At 37.0% G+C, this 19,791-nt stretch overlaps 1 protein-coding gene across 2 annotated transcripts in view; it reads right to left on the reverse strand.

The window, feature by feature from the left end:
* Window positions 1-19,791, reverse strand: part of LOC145663741 (kinesin-like protein KIF19) — a 278,291-nt gene that overhangs the window by 158,077 nt on the left and 100,423 nt on the right. For both annotated transcript variants that reach the window (XM_081729824.1, XM_081729825.1), the window contains exon 4: window positions 10,305-10,508. In XM_081729824.1, the coding sequence (XP_081585950.1) occupies window positions 10,305-10,508 (204 nt within the window). The remainder of the gene's footprint in view (window positions 1-10,304; window positions 10,509-19,791) is intronic.

Here is a 19,791-nt window from a genome sequence, read left to right on the forward strand (position 1 = left end):
GGATCGGAAGCTGCCGTGTTGAAAGATTACTTTAAATCAATTCAACCGAAGATACAAAATATTTTCAGATACACAGACTATCAAAATTGTTCCCGGTAGACAACGTCGCATGCGGATTGAAATAATCCATAAACTGTTATCTAGGTTAGTGGTACACAGTTTCTACGTACTTTTGGCCTGGAATTGTTCATGTAGTCAGCGGGGCGTATTTCTTACATCAGGATGCGAAATTCGGGGTTGGCACGAGGGGGAATTCCCCCGCTTAATATTTCTGGAGCTAATAAGTGGGGGAATTAACATATATTTCACATGTTAAGCCTAATTCATGGGTGAACTAGTGGCTAACGGTATCCTTAATCTTACATAGTTTATTGGGTTATGAATGATCAAATAGGTGAACTCTCTATGTGTGAAGTATTATTATTATTATTATTATTATTATTATTATTATTATTATTAGTAGTAGTAGTAGTAGTAGTAGTAGTAGTAGTAGTAGTAGTAGTAGTAGTAGTAGTACACCTCTGTCTTCCCCCAACTTCAATTGTTATGATTTCGCATCCTGTCTTGTATAGATAGGTAATAACATAATGTTAGTAGTTTAAGAATGTTGAAATAATAAAATAAATAAACAAATATTTTTTTTTATCTTAAACAACCAGACTCCTGTCAAGAATCTTATGTGTTTCCGGCGGGAGCTCATGTGGTTCGGATTCCACGTTAATCAGTAGGTCCACGTCTCATATAGCCTCACTGCTGAACGGGACGCTAAACTAAAATCAACTCAACTCAAGAATCTTATGTCTTGACACTGTTAAATAACAAAACAACTTATATCGGAAGAGTATTAATTGCCATACGCAAATAAATATCTAGGTAGTGTAACAATTATTGTATCCTAATTCTCAGTCTATTTCACCATCCCAGTTCCTTAACTTTCAAACCATCCCAGTTCCAATCTTTGTAAACTGTAGGGAAAGAAACTGGCCACCTTATCACTGATCTCCTGGCTTTGTATCCCATTACTGACGCTAAATGTTGAAGAATATGACTTCGGATAGAACACTCAGACAAAGGCAATTCAACATCAAGACTTTACTGGCGTATTCACAAAGTATGCCACGATAAGAACATCTGATCTAACCCAATAAAATTTTGACGTTACCTGTAATAAGGTGTTATTTAATTTATTTTCATTAACTAGATAACTCATTTATTTCTAATAATTTATAGTACAATAAAATTATATCCTGGTAACAAATGGGGATATTTAAATATATATATACAGAGGTTGTTCAGCCTACGTTTGGCCGATTTCGTTCCTTCTCTCTCCCGGGCAGAATGGACTCACCCGACCTGGCTCGTGGCGTCCTGCAGTGTTGTGCAGTGGCTTCCTGGGAACGGAGTTGTTTTCCGTGCGGAGGATAATAACGCACAAAACAGGACCATTGTTGTGAGTGTTGTGTTAAATTTGTTTCCAAGTGTGTGGGTTTCCACTCTGTGACCAAAATGCCGCCCAAACTAAGCCGATTTTGGGAAGGCTATGTTGCAGCTCTTTTTGACGCCCACTTTAGTGTTTCTGTCATTAGAAAACAGTGCAAGAAGAATGGTTGCAACATCAGTTTAAGTGGAATTAAAAATGTTATTAAAAAGTACAAGGGCAACGAAGCTCCACCATTTGGATCACCAACGAAGTTGCCTAGGAAGCGGGAATGCACCAAGGTCACCTCCACCATGCAGAGGAAACTTTGCAAATGGCAATGCAAGAAAATCCGCCAACACAAAGGTGTATGGCTAATCGTCTTGACGTGTCTTTGGGGACTGTGAGCCGGACGTTACAACATCAACTCAAGCTGGAAAAAGTCATGAAAGCTCGCGGCCATTTTTTCACGGATGCCCACCAAAAGGAACGAAAGTGTAACGCCCGGAAGCTGTACGAACGCCATCTGGTAAAACAAAGGTGGCTGTACGTCGTAACGCTCGATGAAGCATGGATTTACCTTTCCGACTGCGGCAAACCGAGAGCCATCATGTACCGAGAGAAAGGCGCCAAGAACTTTAGAAGGTAAGTCCGTGTCTGTAAAGAATCCTTCCCAAAAGGGTTCATGGTCGTTACTGGCTACTGTTACCGAAGTAAATTGAAGATTCGTAGGGTGGCGAAGAACTGCAAAATAAATTCGCAGTATTTTCAGGAGCAGATCATGCGGCCGATTTAGGAGCATGAGATTCCAACAATGTACGGAAATGATGCCAATCTGGTGCGAATTCACATGGACAAGGCCTCATCACATACCTCACGATTGTCCCTCACATTCTACAGGGAAATGGAGGAGGGAAGCGGTATACAGGTGATACTTTTCAATGAGGTAGCTGTTAAATCTCCAGATGCAAGTCCTATAGACTATTGTGAATTTGAATTGCTGAAGCGGGCTTTGGGAAAACGGCGTGTGACAATTGTGGAAGGACTTTGGAAAACTGTGCAAAGGGAATGGGACAAGATTCCCCTCTCAGTTCTTCAGAGAAGCCTATTACAGTGGAAATTACGCTGTCGGGCTATTATTAGGAACCAAGGGAAACACATCGAGCATTTACGGACCTGGCGCCATGGATTCTTCTAAATTTTTAGGTAAGTCGAATTTGGCCAAATGTAGACTGAAGAACCTCTGTATATATGCTCCTACACCCAAATTCAAATTCATTGTGTACTGTTTGATATAGCATATTAGAAGTGCAAAATTGTCTTTAATTTTTTCATTTAAAAAAAAAAGTTATGAGAAAAAGGTCGAATCCACAGAATCATGCCAAGGTTGTCTATCGTCCCATTTTTAACGAATTTAATTTAATACAATCTGATAAATTAAAACGGAAGAGAATATTGACATTACTGAAACTATTTTTTTTCACTTGAATATGTTCGAATTGTGCAACAATATATAGATGAAATACAAACAGTACAGAGATGACAATCAATTCATCTTATTGTTTCGATATTCGTGTCTGCCTACATTCTATTGAAAAGATAGATAGAAAATCGAAGTAAATTCATGTGCATCTGCATATTGTTCATGGTTTCATTTTGGAAATGGCTTTTGTTTCATTCCCTCTTAAAATACTGCAAACACTGTTATTTTTAATTATTTTCTTGAACTTGATTGACATATTCTCTTTTATTTTATTGCCGTTATTGTCAATACAGTACTACACAGTATTGTGTACTTTTCATTTCGTCATATGCACTACAAAAGTTCATTTAATATAAGCCTATAACACTCTTTTTGTCTCTATTTAGTCAACTGCACATGAAGACAAATCAAATAATTGTTACCATCACCTGTCGCCACCAATTCTACCAAAGTGTATTTACTAATCATTTAGTATGGATTATTTTTTAATATTTATTGAAGTTAAAGGGAGCCATCAGTACTTCGAAGACAATTGCAACGTACACAGTTAAAAATAATAGAATATTGTGGTGTTGAAACAACTGTGGCCCCTGCTGAGTTCACCAAATACATTTCTGTGACACTACAATAGCAAAGTTAAGAGAATATGTTTCATATTTTTGGTCATATTTTATTTTCTGATGATGATTGTATCTTTATGATTCTTTCTAGAAAGCCAGTTGAGATTTTGATAAGAGCGGAGGCCGTTGTCCACCCAGAGGTCCGGGGCTATAGCCCCCCTAAGCCCCTCCCTTAATCGTGCTCTGGTCAGGGGGCCTCAGTGGTGCCCACCCCCCGTATGTCCATGACGCAACCCCCCTCAATTGTCTATCCGTAAGTGTTCTTCCATGAAAAAATCTTCTTTTCGATTTATTTTTACACCTCCTCGAACATATTTATATAGATTTTAACCCCCCAAATATTTCAATGACGCAGTTTGCGTCATAGGCCCCCTCTGTGGGCACCCCTGGTCAGGGGCACACTTATTGTGGGGTTCATCGGGTTCGCCCTCCCCCAAAGAATTTCCTAACCCAACATACATTTGTATACTTTCTCAATAAAACCATAAATGATTGATGTAGCATGAAAATTTGATTTTACACTTCAACTATACTCTTTTTCTTATAACACTCTAGCTCTATCATTTTCTCCCTGCAAATATAGGTGGAAGTATTTTACAATTATTTGTCGTCTTTTCGAGTGCACAATAATACCCGTTCAATACTACATAAACGTAGTGGCTTGTAATATTGGACTTCCCACAAACCTTGAACACCTCCCAACAAAAATTTCTGAGTGCGCGTCTAATACCGTTCTACAATATCAATGACGGTACAAAGAAATAAAAAAATGTTTAAAGATGAGACATTTCTATATATTAAAATGCTAAGTTTATATGTTTTTGGTCAAGAAAAGTTTATATGTTTGTCTCCAATCCTTTCGATAATGAGATCTCGAAAACCACAAGTGCTAGAAACGTGCCGTTTTCGCTGGTCGATTCCAAATTTTGTGTATATACATTGTCCAGTTCTAATTCAATATAAAAAATTGCCGTTATTTCTTTATTACATTTTTAGAGGTACACTGGAAATGTTGAATTTTTTTTTTAAAAAAGTAAAGCATCATATCCTATGAGTTATAATTCCAACACCACACATTTATACATAGGATTTGTATACCTCTCAGGCGTTTGTTTCATGACCAAATGATAATGAAAAACGAAGCATAACCGTTTTTGCAGTCTAAGATGAATCTTTATTGTTTGGAGTGATTTGTCTAATGAACACTATATATCACTGACATTATAATTAATTTTGTGTGTAATGTATTTGATTATTACATGCTGCATGCAAGAAAAAAGAAAACACTGATCATACATGAATTAGAAACTCCAACCGAAAATAGGCTCAAATCTTGCAAACGGTTCCAGACATTGAAAAAATAATCTTAAAAAATCTCCCCTTTATGGTATCCCTTGCAAATTTTTATCAAGACGTCTTTCACTCGTGTCTGTAACGGGACATGTACAGATGTTGTGAGGGGTGACGGGGAGATTCATGCTCATATATGAATGATGCGCTGTATAGAGAGCGCAGGGTCAGCTGATATACCAATTAACAGATCTCATTGTGTCCTCATGCTTAATTTTAAAGATAGCGACTAAATTTATTTATTTTGCAAACTTAAAAATGTATACGATAACCATGGCTCATAGTTAAGAGAAACTGATACTAAAGTGAACCCTCATTAACGTTGTTATTATGACACTGGCAAGGGAACAGTTTTGCAAATACATACATACATATATATATATATATATATATATATATATATATATATATATATATATATATATATACAATAAGATATCATCATCATCATCATAGGTATTCTGCCTTTATTGGCAGGTCACTTGCCGCAGCTGAGAAGCTTCCATGAAAAGAAGAGAAACAATAAGATATAGCACACGAAATTATCATTAACTCTTAAACTATAATTATATTTTCTTTAAGTATGAATAAGTATTGTGCGAAGGTGGGACTTACATAGCAATAAATAGATAGCACGTAGCTGAACAAAATGACCTACTTTGATAGTAAATTCGAGTTTTCAAGAGAACCAAGAAAAACGAAAAATTTTTATGGGTGCTATGAAGCTATAACTGATACTTTTTACTCTATTAGAACGGATTGTTTATTAATTTATTTACTTTACTGTGTAGTTAAAAATGCACTATAAGCTGACAGATTCCGTCTTCTATGCCTTATTTTTCTTCTCTTACGGGTGACAAGCATATATTTAACAATGACACACATACTCGTAACAGTGGTGCACTTAATTCTAACAGTAAGACACATACTGCTGAAGTTTAAGTTTTACAATAAGTTAAATTAGTCATTTATGTTTAACATGTCTTAAATAGAAGCATTAAAATTGCAGAGGTCTAAGTCAATTTTCTAAAAAAGATATACTTAGACAAAGAAACCAGATCTAAATAAGTCAATCTGTTAACAGAAAACGTAAGTCAGAGCTTCATTCAACTGCCAATAGGTATTGGAAATAATAGTGATAGTAGTGATAGACGAAACAGACGTTTTTTCCCGAATTTATTACAGTACCTTTGACGTTAATTTCTGTAAGAAGAAAAAGGAAACTGTAACTTATATACCTCTAACTCACCCAAATGATGACATAATTAGACTCAAAATGCTCTTTGTTTCTTTCAAACATTGAAAATGTTTTATTTAAAAAAAACTTTAATGAAAATGTAATAAAAATTTCTTACAGAAGGTATAGAAATAATATATATATATATATATATATTATAGGGTGTCCATAAAGTCCTTTGTTACCACTAAAACTCGGAAACGGTTAAATATATGTCAAAACGAGAAAACACGTATTTTATCATTTCAAAAGTACCACGTATTGAGGGAAACAAAGTTGCCCCAGGGTCCCTCGGAGGGTACCAGACGGTGTCCAGCTCAAAATTTTCAAATGGCAAGGGGGTCAAGTAGTATGTCGTTTGAAAGCTGTTTTCAAAAGAAAGACGATGGTTTAAGTTTCGATACTCTATAGTAAATCTGTACAAAATGGCGACAGGTCAAAATGTTAATACAGTTTGCACTGAAAAGTTTTTGGCACTCCTAGAAATCTGAAATGGCTCAACAGATATCAAAACTGAAAAACATGTATGCCATCATTTCAAAGGTACCACATATAGAGGAAAACGAAGTTGCCCCAGGGTTCCTTGGAAGGTCCCAGACGGAGTCCAACTCAAAATTTTCAAATGGCAAGGGGCTCAAGTAGTATATCGTTTGAAAGCTATTTTGAAAAGAAAGAAAATGGAATAAGTTTCGATGCTGTATAGTAAACCTGTACAAAATGACGATAGGTCAAAATGTTACTGCAGTTTGCATTGACAAGTCTGAAATTGAAATCTGAAATTGCTTAACAGATATCTAAACTGAGAAACACGTATTTCATCCTTTCAAAAGTACCACGTAATCCGAGTATTTCACCGTTTCCGAGTTTTAGGGGTGGCAAAGGACTTTATGGACACCCTGGATATATATATATATATATATATATATATATATATATATATATATATATATATATATATATATATATATATATATATATGTGTGTGTGTGTGTGTGTGTGTGTGTGTGTGTACAGGAGCGGATTTACAGGAGTGCAAAGGTGCACATGCACCCCCTTCGTTGTAAATATACACTATCTAAAGTGAGAAGCTAGTAGTGAGTTTTGCAAAAAATCAATAGTTTCAGTCAATTTTCTGAAGGTAGAAGGAAAGGGATTCACGGAGAGCAGACACTTAGCATTTCCAGGGCAATTACTCATTCACACCACAGATGCCTAAAGGCATTTAAAAAACTCAATTTAATTCAAAAGTACTGACACTTATTTGGTGCACCCCCTCAGAAAATCCTGGATCCGGCCCTCTCTCTCCCTCTCCCTGCCCCATCTCTCTCTCTCTCTCTCTCTCTCTCTCTATATATATATATATATATATATATATATATATATATATATATATATATATATATATATATATAGTTTTTTAACTGTCATCGTGGATAAAAATCTCTTTCCGCTGTTGTAATTCAGTGTCCATGGTTTCCTTGGCTGTTAAAAGTATGAACATAGTTTGCCATACAAGAATGAACTGTCAACTCATTTATTTATAACAATTCATAACGAAAAAAGAGACAATAATATGGACGGTAGATACTTCAGGTCTAAACCTATTCGTGAAAGGGAAACTTCATAATATTTAAAAGGCTTTTCCTTCCGTGACTCTGCCCTTAAGGGGAAAAAATGTAGTCGCTGATAATATACAGTATACTGAGATAGCATAGAAATAATTTAATATGTTTTTTTTATGTAGTGAAATATGTGACAGAATACACTTGTGTATTAGCAAAGAAATAAAGAGGAAAGAAAAATTAGAAAAGAAATCGATAATTTTCTACACATACTAAACTTATTTATTCGTGCGTGACAATTTCGTAATTTATACTGTAGCATTATACACTATATATTGATTCAAGACTTACGAGTAAACAGAAATTGTATGAGAAGATTGTGGTATATGCACTGCAGACCTTGTTATTGTAGTGAGAACATTGCACGCATTCTGTCTGGGGCTTTCCAATATACGCGTAATTATAGTACGTTCTCCTGAAATGAGATTCTATCAACCCTTCTCGACTATCATGCGTGTTAAATAGTACATGTCATGGAAAGAACAACAGGGGTCTGATATTTGGGTCTCCACATTTTGTCAATACGGACTGCAGTTAAAAGTTGTTAATATCATAATAATAACCGTAAAAGAAACTTTTAAAAACAATGTTTTTAAATGATTTTTGGTTTACCAAAACTCCCTGATATATTTACCCAGTCTGTCCCTAGCCTAAACTCTTATATATATTTACCTTGTCTGTCCGTAGTCTAAATTCTTTTATATATTTACCCTGTCAGCCGTAGCCTAAACTCCTGTATGCATTTACCCTGTATGTCCGTAGCCTGAACTCCTTTATATATTTACCCTGTATCTCCGTAGCCTAAACTCCTTTATATATTTACCCTGTCTGTCCGTACCCTAAACTCTTTTGTATATTTACCCAGTCTGTCGGTAGAATAAACTCCTTTATATATTTACCCTGCCTCTCCGTACTGCACTGCTGCCAAAATAACAAATTATGCTGTAAATGTAATTTACTTGATGAATTATTCGGAATTCCCTTCAAGACGAATGTAATATATGAGTATGTGTGTATTTGATAACGTTCTCACACTTAAACCAAAGTGTGTCTGTAATCCAGACATGTCTGGAAGTGACTGCAATGGATTCAACCCTTCAAGGCAAATATAATGTCATATATGTCTGATAACGTTTTCATGCCTAGAACCCAAAATCTGTATTGCTACTGAATTTTTTAGTAATTAATTAATTAAGTATTAAAATTTCAAAATATTTTATATGAAAGAACCTTCCTTGGAAATAGCTAATTCGATTAGTGAAAACCGTATCGAAATATGACCAACGGTTGTCGATGTAATTACGAACGTACCTATAAACATACATACATACACACATACAGGTCAAACTGAGAACCTTGAAGTCAGTTAAAAAAATTGAACGCTCAAACTTGATATGAAGTAAATATATCTTGAATATATGCAACCAACAACACATCTGTGAGCTTCGGGTTGTATAAGCAGTATTCGCTCAATAGTTCTAAATATTTAGTTTCCTAGTAAAATATTAAGCTATAGCGAGAATTACGTGAAACTGTTGTATTGTCTATGGTTTAAGCATCTGTTCAAAATTTCAGAGGTCTAGTCAGTACGGAATACGTGAAATACGAGTCTCAAAATTTGACTCTAAAGATTAAACAAACGCACTGAAAAGTAACATTAATAAAAGTATTGTGAAAATTAATATATGTATACACACAGAGGAGTAAGTTTTTAGTGATGAGAACTCGACAGTATTTAAATAATAATAAAAAATCATTTACTTATTTCGTTACAGAGTACGTTCCTGAGTGGAATGTTCATCAGACAAGAACTACTCTGTAGACCATAATAATTTCTAGTAATGACGACTGATCATTGCTTGCTGCACTTCCGACCAAATTTGGGATAATTCTACTTATAAAGACACAAGGGCGAAAATTTCCTTATTACTGCATGTTTGTTTTGGGCTCGTAAGGTAGGAAATTTGATATGATAAGAGGGTCACAGATTGGGAATATGTTATTCACTCGCACGGATTCAATATGACTTATAGAAGAGAAGGGTTGATACTTCCTTTGAGATGCTAAATATATAGGTGGAATATCTAAGTTTCGACGGCAGGAGTAGACGCACTTCACGTATTCTCCTATAACTCAAGCGAAAGTTTGAGGTCCTGGAAGATTTGTTCAAAAGTTATGATCTAATAATAATAACTCATGCATTCATAATAATTTTCTTTACATATATGTCTATTGTAATTTCTGAATATAGTGACTGATTAGTTCCGTTAAAAGTCATACCAGATCCTTAGCTCGGCTCAGAATGCATATAGTCTTGAAACGAAAATATGATACATCAAATTGCATATACATAACTTAATAATGGTAATTTGAACTTTCAAAACAGAATGGAGGAGAGTTATTTGGACTTAATATTTCTCATTTGAATCTTATTAATATTGAGACTTTTGCCTTAAAATGCACCTCTGAAATCATTGTATAACAAATTAAGGAAAGCTAGTTTTCAACTTTCAAAAGAGAATGAACCATTTTATACAATAAGTTACGATTCTTTTTTTTAATTTCATGAGCTTACTTTGTATTGGCTCCCATCATTGACACTCTTAACTGCTCGGAAGAGATCGTTGAGGGCTCGAACCATAATCCCTGGTTGTTGAGGAGTTCCAACCATCGTGTAGGTCTTCCCAGCACCAGTGGCTCCATATGCAAATACAGTTGCATTATACCCTTGAAGCACATCCTTCACCAAATTCCGGGTTGTCAGTTCGTATACTCGGTCCTGGAAGCATAAATTAAATACATACTTGTTTAATAGCAGAATAGCTGGAAACAAAGAATTAAGAAATAAAAATAAAAAAAATAATACATAGGATTTTTATTTCAAGTCTATGTTTAATATGATCACTGAATACTATCAGCAAATTTTGAGTATGAGTAAAGCCTCTGTAATCAATTTGTTTTCAATACTCAAGTTTTCTAATTTTTCTAAGCTAGAAATTTTATAATTGGTTATTATCAATTGCAAGGAATAGAGAAAAAGAATTAATCGTGGTGATTGTTAATATAAATGTTTATTAGGCATCAATATCTATCGGTTAGGACAACAACTTCATGTTGTTTTGCACCGTTGACAGTTGTAAAGGTTATTTTTTACTTATTCAAAAAAAATGTTTAAAATAAAATAGCGCATTCTGGCAACAATGTTCCAGCAAAAATACTACCACAAGTGTAACTCTCTCGTACAGAGCTCCTTCGCAGCTAAGCGGTTAGCGTACGCACCTTTGGCGTGGGAGACTCGGTTCAATTTCCGGCGGGAGCTCATTCGGATTCCACGTTAATCACTAGATCCTGTCTCATATAGCCTCGCCGCTAGAAGGAACGTTAAACTCAAAATGAACTCATTATACTCGCACATGTTGGGCCATGTGATTTCATAATTGTTGGTGATTTTTTGGGCAATACGTGGAAGTGTATTTCAATGTGAGCCTTTCCTTGTCTGGATTCGCCACTGTTGATAATCTGTTTTTAAGACCCTTCGTGTTGTGCAGCATGTTTGATTGCTCGACATTTACGACAGTATAAATTGCACCCCAGATTCTGAATTATAGGAAAACGTATCCAAATAGCTAAAGCTAGGTTGCCGTTAAAAAATCTTGCAACTTCATCTTTCTGTTTTCTGTTTACACATTACAACTTTCTGAAAGCAAGAAAGATGTCTCTCTCATCTGGCACTCGTAGAAACGTTTATTTTGGCGCGCTTCCCCTCCCCGGCCCAAAGAAACCGTCGTTTCGGAAGCGGCGAAACTGGTTTTTGCTTTGTCAGTGGGAGGGCGATAGCAGGTAGCAAGCAAGACGACTCAGAAAGTTGCACATGGATTGGCTTCTTGCAAGATGAAAATATTATTGCACGTCCCTTTCAAGATTATGTTTACATGAAATATTGTAGGGTTGCAAGATTTTTTTAATGACAGCTACAAGCTTCTTGCAGTATGGCAACGTAGCTCAATAGTTTATCTCGCGTCGTTTTGCAGAAACTATTTGGCTCACTTTCTAATGTTTAAGCTCTATATAGTCTTAAGTTATTTACTAAAAGTTCAAAAGAGTAAGAAGATGCATAGTGAAAACAATTAGTCCATTAACTTTCTGTAGTAGTTTTTTATACTTTAACACATAGATAAGCAGATATGATGATATCAATTCACGGATTGTTCAAACCAAACTATAAAACCCTTCTTAATTGATTAGCGCTGTTTGTACATTACGCTGAAAGAAATACTGTCTTGTTGATTTCACTTGTTACCATTTCCTTCTTGGCTTGATATTCTTACAAGAAAAAAAATCTATAACAGAATGACAAAGCGATTGTTTAGTCGATATAAAAGCAGTTCACTCTAGTTATTGCTTACACTCTACGCTTGGTTATGGAGAACGTCTCATTCTTTGGCCTTCGTATTGTTTGCATTGTCCAGATGGCGCTCTGGAGAATAGAATAACTCCTTTCAAATGTTTCTACTGAACAAACAAATTAATTTCAAATTGTCTTCCAAGTAAAACAAAAGTAGAAGTTTCTTTGATAGACGCATATTACCTACGATCGATAAGATAAAGTTTCACAGAAGGAAAAGAGAACCGTTATTTTTCTCTAATTTAAAGGAAAAATATTACGTATGTATGATATAAAAATTAAATATCTGACGGGTGAGATACAACAAATACACAATTGACCAGTTGTTTCCTCCGTGAAGACAGCTCCACCTACATGAGCATTAATCATAACATATACGCCAAAAATGAGTGCTGACGATACCGTATGGAAAGAAAATTAGTGCTCTTACCAGAAAGCCAGTACTCCACATTCTTTGTAGTTGGGACTGCATATGAATACAGATCTACCTGCTTTTAATAATGAAGCACTAATTTTGGAAACTATGGCAAGTAGTGACATAGTCAGTGATCGAAGTGAGACGGTATGCGGTGGTATGCCATACCGCCTCTGGTTCTTCAGTAATGAAAAATGAAATGAAATCTTTAAGTTTACGTCCCACGGTTATGCCGGTTAGGCTAAAGGAGACGGTGATGATGAGAGATGAGTGAAATGGTGGAATGAAGAAAGTGGGAGGAAACGGGAGAACCCCGAAAAACCCACGAGCACGGTGTTTGTCCACCACAAAGTCCACACGGCGCGAACTGGGATCGAACAGGGACCCCAAGCACCGGAAGTGAATGCTCTACCACTGAGCCACCGCGCCCCCTTTTCAGTAATGAGGACATACCGTCTCTGGTTTTTCAGTGATCAAGAAATATTTAAATAGCCGGTATGTTGAGTCAAAATCGTAATAAAACATACCACCTCTGCTTTTTTTCCACTTCGAACACTGCAGTAGTACTGCATACAAAGAAAATTAGTGACTGCTTATCTCATAAAAATGAGGGATCAATTGTTTTATTTGATGATTCCGCCATAAGAGATTTTCCGTGTAGACTATCTTTCGGCTTTCTGCTAAGAGTATTAATTTTCATTCTATGCGGTATCGTCAGCACTCATTTTAGGCACAAATTGCATGATTACTGCTTCATTATTAAGAATGAGTGGGGTTGTCTTCCAGAGAAGACAAGACAGACCCACACACAAAGAATATGGAATATATACTGGCTTTCTGATAACCCTTAACGTACCAAGCCTAAATCGTCAACATTGTTTACCAAGCTGAGGTCTCCTAGGGACCCCAAGTATTATTCTAATTTCTCAACTTAATTCTTTGCACTTTTTTTAACGAAAGTATCATTGATCTAATTATGTAGCAGATATCCCAAAAGGATGCAGGGCGCATATAAAAATCGAGAATAAATTGGTTCTTATATTTACAGCAGTAACACCAAATATCACCCTCTTTGGTTCCTAGAGGACCCCGCTTGGTGTGTTAAGGGATAAGAGCATTAATTTTCTTTCTATGTGGTATCTTCAGCACTAATGTTTTCCATGTATGTAAAAATGAAATGAAATCTTTGAGTTTTACGTCCCACGGTTATGCCGGTTAGGCTAAAGGAGACGGTGATGATGAGAGATGAGTGAAATGGTGGAATGAAGAAAGTGGGAGGAAACGGGAGAACCCCGAGAAAACCCACGAGCACGGTATTTGTCCACCACAAAGTTCACTTGGCGGGGGCTGGGATCGAACCCGGGACCCCAGGCACCAGAGGTGAACGCTCTACCACTGAGCCACCACGCCCCCCTTCCATGTATGTGTTATAAAGAGTGCTCCTGGGTGTCGCGCTATCTCCACAAGGTCCAGTTGCTACTGGTAACCTTATAGCCCCCCCCCTGCACCCCATGAAAGCAAAATTGACCGGAATTGGACCAGGTCGTTTGCTCTTCAATAATTATCGTTTGATCATCATGCGTAGTGACGTAGCCAAATATACATAATTATGAAAGGGGGGGGGTTAACAAGTTAACTGATCGGCCCGATGGAAGCAAAATTGAATCAAATTGAGCCAGCTCGTTGATTGCTTTTGATCATCAGCAATCATCGTTTGATCGCCACGCGTAGTGAAGTAATACATAGGCCTATATTTTGTGAGCGGAGTTCACACGTTAATCCTGTTTGCCCCCACAGAGAAAAAAAAAACATAATCGGAATTGAGCCAGCATTGGATCATAATGAATCGCCAACTGTCAAACTTTGATTGCCTCTCGTAGTGATAATACGCCTTCTTTGCAGGGGAAGCTAACAAATTAACCTAGTCGCCCTAATGGAGAGACAATTGTAGGAAATTGAGCCAGATCGTTTGACCGTACTGGATCGCTAACAATTAACGTTTGATTGCCATGCGTAAAGCAGACAATTTTGTATTTCCAAAAGTTTCCGGTCAGGCACTGAAATATGGCGTCACTAGTGACATACAATGCCATCAATGGACAAAATAATGTATCAGTTTTGAATGCTTAGCTACATCAGTTCGTTAGAGGCAGTCATTTGGATCAGTCACTGTGAAAAAGCTGTGTAGCATTATTTGTATACTGCATGACAATGCTCCAGCCCATGCAACTGTTATTGTAAACGCTACAGTAAAATATTGTGGCTTCGAGGATATTCAGCATGCACCTTACAAACCAGGTTTAGTCCTAAGAGATCTCAAAATCGAAGAGAAACCTACAAAATGAAAAATTTTTCGGACGACAATGAACTGAAAGGCACCGTTATAAGACATCTTACATGCAAAAGTTCTAATTATTTTTTTCCACAGGGATACACATGTTAATCAAAAGATGTGAAAAGTCTATTGAACCCAAGAGAGATTATATCGAATAGTAACGTCATTGTTTTCTTTGTATCATTTCTCAAAGTTGGTCAGAACGAAAACTTTTGAACACACCCTCACACATTTATATTACTCCATGACAGTGCTGTTTATTCCTTTAGTATCTTTCAATTTCTGAGATTGCAAAATTTAGGAGAATTTTTCTCACTGAAATAACTATTTCGCACTGAAATTGATATGCGCTGCATTCATGAAAATTAAAAGAATATATCACTCATCAAACACACCCACAAAACTCTTCAACACCCATTTTATTCTTTGAAATAATCACTATTGGCTTCAATTACATGTTCCCAACGAGACACAAACTTATAAATGCCCTTTTTGAAAAAGCCTTTTTTTCTCTGAAGTCCAAAAAGTGTGATGTAGCCTTTGAAACATCGTAGCGTTTTCGAAACGATTATTCCCGAAGGTGGTTATCTATGGCTAAAAACAAGTAATAGTCCGATGTGGTGACGTCCGGGGAATAGGGTGGATGAGGGAAAACTTCCCAGCCCAGTATTTTGATCACTTTTTTGGCATTGGCGTGTAATGACTTTTCTCACAGGTTCGAAGAGATTGTGCATGTACAGTGGAGGTCCTGACTAGTATTGTTGACACCAAACAACACAATTTATATGTTTCTGTAAACGCTTTTTCTACCAAGCCTCTTTCTTTCAAGAAATGGATAATTTCAGTCACAATTTTATTTGAAAAATCTAAGAGTCTGTTAACCGACATTAATTCGCTCCGCAAGTGGTTAAAATTAAAAAAAAAAAAACTCCCGTGACTTGATTTAAGAGTCAAAAAAAAGAAAATAGATAATCGAGATTTGAAACACTGAAATTTCTTTGAATCTAACAACTAAAGAAATTGTAGCTCACTGAGATCTTGAAATCTCACCTCAATTTGTCCAATCACAGTATCAAATATGTTGGATCTGTTGAGTCATCTACTTTACATCTTTTATTAGAAGGTTCCTGATGTCATCTAATTCTACTTTTCTATAAGTCTCTTCAAAGTCGTTTCTTGCATTTCTAAGTTGAAATAGCATCTCTTGTACTGTTTTGGTGCAATATTTCACACCCAAGATTTTACTTTGAAGAATGTTGAATAGTATGTCCGTACGCATAAAAATAAGACAGAAAACTTTTAGTAGAAATGCAAAATCGAAATCCTTCAATGATAACACGCACATTTTTTGTAGTCATGATAGCTTCGGTGTCCCAATTATCTGAATCTTCTACAATGTTCTCAGAACACCGTAAGAGTTATATTTGATTTTCATTTACTGCATTCACAATTCTAGAATTGTAATTCCATTTTATATTGGCAACTGTTGGAAATCGCTTAGTTACTTCTGATTCAGCAAGCGTGTTACAGCGTTTCGATGAATGTGAAAAGAAATTTGGAATGCCACTTATCGTTCTAAAAAAAAAAAAATACATTCCTTGATGTGATTAACAGACTGTGGAACAACGAGATTGAGTCTGTGAGCATAGCAGTGTATAGAGAGTGCACTCGAACATCTCACAAAAGATTGTAAACCGTTCAAATGTCCAGAAAACGTGGCAGCTCCATCATAGCCTAGTGCTACAAGATTTTGCTTACAAGTAAAGGGAGAGAAAACTTGGAAAACTTGCTCACTTAGAGCAGTCGAAGTGCAATCACTGCTAACATCTGCAAAACAAATAAATATTTCATGAATATTGTCGTCTTTCACGTACCGAAGACGATTGAAAGTTGAGAGATCTTTGCAATGTCCGTAGTTTTGTCCAACATTATTACTGAAAAAAAGTGTATTGTTTATTCTGACTTAATTTTATCCAGAATTACATCAGCAACACATTTAATAATATAATTCTGAATCCTGTTTGATGTTCCTTTAAACACTCCCGTGCTGTGAAGACGACAAGTCAATTTAGTGTCGTTCTTAGAAAGTAACTCAGTTACTTCAACATAGTTTCCCTAATTGACAGACTCTTCCTGTTCGTTATGTCCTCTAAATGACAGCTCTTCTTTAGCCATAAAACAAGAAACATAAATAAATCGTTTCATTAGTTCGCGGTTTGAATCAACTTCTGCATTATGCTAACCTTCTGTGCTCACTCAATTGAAAATCAATTCTGGCTCTCCCGAAAGTTTTTGATTTAGTTATTGTGGACAGATGTGAATAACATTTTTCGTGGCGCAACTTGGCTTTGTGAAAATTGTTCATGTCACAAAAACCATCATTATTCCACACATACTTTTCTGTGTGGAACAGAATACAAGGCCAGCAATACAGTTTGTTTCTTGACTTACATGCAGTTAACTATTTCGAAGAAGCAAACTAATCCGTTTTGATATTATGTATATAATCTTTCATTTTTGTCTGAATGGAAATACTTGGAGTTGTTCTACTACTGGTTATTATTTGTTGTTTTTCTTGAAAACTAAGGAATATAAATGATACCATGAATAATTGGTTCAAAATACAACACAGAAACGACCGATCCCCACCCCTACTGTTCCCTGTACCAATTGAAGTAATACCACTGTTTGCGCCATCGTTTTGCTGCAAGGGATTCGATTTCTCAGACGAGTCCCCTTCCATACTTTATTCTTCGAGTCATTTTCAAAATATATTGATAATCTAAAAAGTTCATACTTCACTAGATCTCTTATAGTGTCAAGATTAATACTGTAACTTTAATTGCATTAAAACTATTAACTGTAAAAAGCAAACAAGTATTAAATTCGCTTACGACAGAACGCCCGAGCTTAGAGCCTAGACAACAAGATATGCAGACTAGCTGGATGGACCCTCTCTCTCTCTCTCTCTCTCTCTCTCTCTCTCTCTCTCTCTCTTTCTCTCTCTTGTATCTGACAGATTCACGGTTGGGAGTACCGGAATCCCGTTTGGAATCCCTGCCTCCTATGTGTACTGTAAAGAGCATCTGAAGTGAACGCATGTGGAATGATGTGTCGAAGGGCGACTGTCGCACCTTCATGTGACGTATCTGGTGATGATTCTTGCTGGGATGGTGAAGAGATGGTTTACTTCGGATGCGGAGAATGTTCTGGTAGCTTCATAAAGACAGTTGATGGTTACAAACAAGCCGAATTCTGGTTGGCAGATGGAAATGAAATGAAATGAAATTTTTGAGTTTTACGTCCCACGGTTATGTCGGTTAGACTAAAGGAGACAGTGATGATCCCAAGCACCAGAGGTGAACGCTCTACCACTGAGCCACCGCGGCCCCTGGTTGGCAGATGGAAAAATGAAATCTTTGAGTTTTACGTCCCACGCTTATGCCGGTTAGGCTAAAGGAGACGGTGATGATGAGTAATGAATGAAATGGTGGAATGAAGAAAGTGGGAGGAAACAGGAGAACCCCGAGAAAACCTACGCACACGGTGTTTGTCCACCACAAAGTTCACTTGGCGGGGGCTGGGATCGAACCCGGGACCCCTAGCACCAGAGGTGAACGCTGAGTAGTCTTGCCACTCAGCTCTTATTATCTGGCTGGACCCTGTCTCTTTCTCCGAGAAAAGTCGATTTAAACCCGAGCGTTTCCGAACTTCACTTCGCTGTCACACCCAGTACACGGGCACGGACTAAAGTTGTGTGAGAGCAATTGAAACAGTGTTATTTTACGGAAATAGAGAAATATAAACAATGTTTTCGTTTTCTTTTTTACATATTTATCACAAAATACTTTAATTAAAATGCCAGGGGACTAGCCTAGTCCCCTAGTCCCCTTGACGGCAAGCCGCTGCTACGTCACTTTTGCTGTATGAGGTTTGGCAAGATCGTGGTAGAGGAGAATTCCTCTTCTGTTGACCAGCGCTGGCTGCTTCTGAAGAAATGCAGCTGAAACTCTGCAATTGTGACGAGTAAACCTGGCTCTTTTGGATTGCCCTAGATAGATATTCATAGTGGACTATGGCAACGCTGGTGCACCAAACACAGCATTACCTTCTCTTGATGAATGTCAGGTTTAACGGTCAATGAGACCGAACCAGAAATCGAGAAATGATCTTTCCTCTTCCAGTTATCATATATAATCCATTTTTAGCCACATATCAAGGTTTGGTCCAGAAACGAGGCTTTGTTACGGTTCGGCAGCAACGGCAAGCAAATTTCAACCGTTGGAGATTTTTTCCTTCGGACAGGACATGAGGAACCCACTTGCTTAGCTTCCATGTCATTCTAAGGTTATGAAGACGTGATCGAATGGTTTCGTCTGAAACTCCAAACCTGTATGCAAGCTCCTGGCATGGTTGCTGAGGATTCTGCTTGATTTTCTCCTTCAGCTGGTCTTTGTCGAGGGTAGATGGACTACCAACACGAGGCTTGTCTTCAAAGCTCTCGTCTCGGAAGAAAAGCGGCTGAACAAACGCGGAGCATATTCTTCTCTACAGATTTGTTTTTAAATTTGTACTCATAAAGTAAATAGGCTTCAAAACCTCCCTTTTCAACGACATGTTCTTTCGAAGATTGCGTTTTCTACAAAACCGATATGGAAACATGCGATGCATTGACCAGCTCTCTACTGAATAAAGTTTGAGCGGAATGTAAACATAGGAAGTCATTATAATCAAGCGCTGTGACTCAGTGGTAGAGCGTTCACCTCCGGTGCTTGGGGTCAGTGGTTTGATCCCAGCTCGCGCCGTGTGGACTTTGTGGTGGACAAACACCGTGCTCGTGGGTTTTCTCCGGATTGTCCCGTTTCCTCCCACTTTCTTCATTCCACCATTTCATTCATTCCTCATCA

Source organism: Thermobia domestica, chromosome 11 (assembly GCF_964235325.1).
Source record: "Thermobia domestica chromosome 11, izTheDome1.hap1.1, whole genome shotgun sequence".
Lineage (NCBI taxonomy): Eukaryota > Metazoa > Arthropoda > Insecta > Zygentoma > Lepismatidae > Thermobia > Thermobia domestica.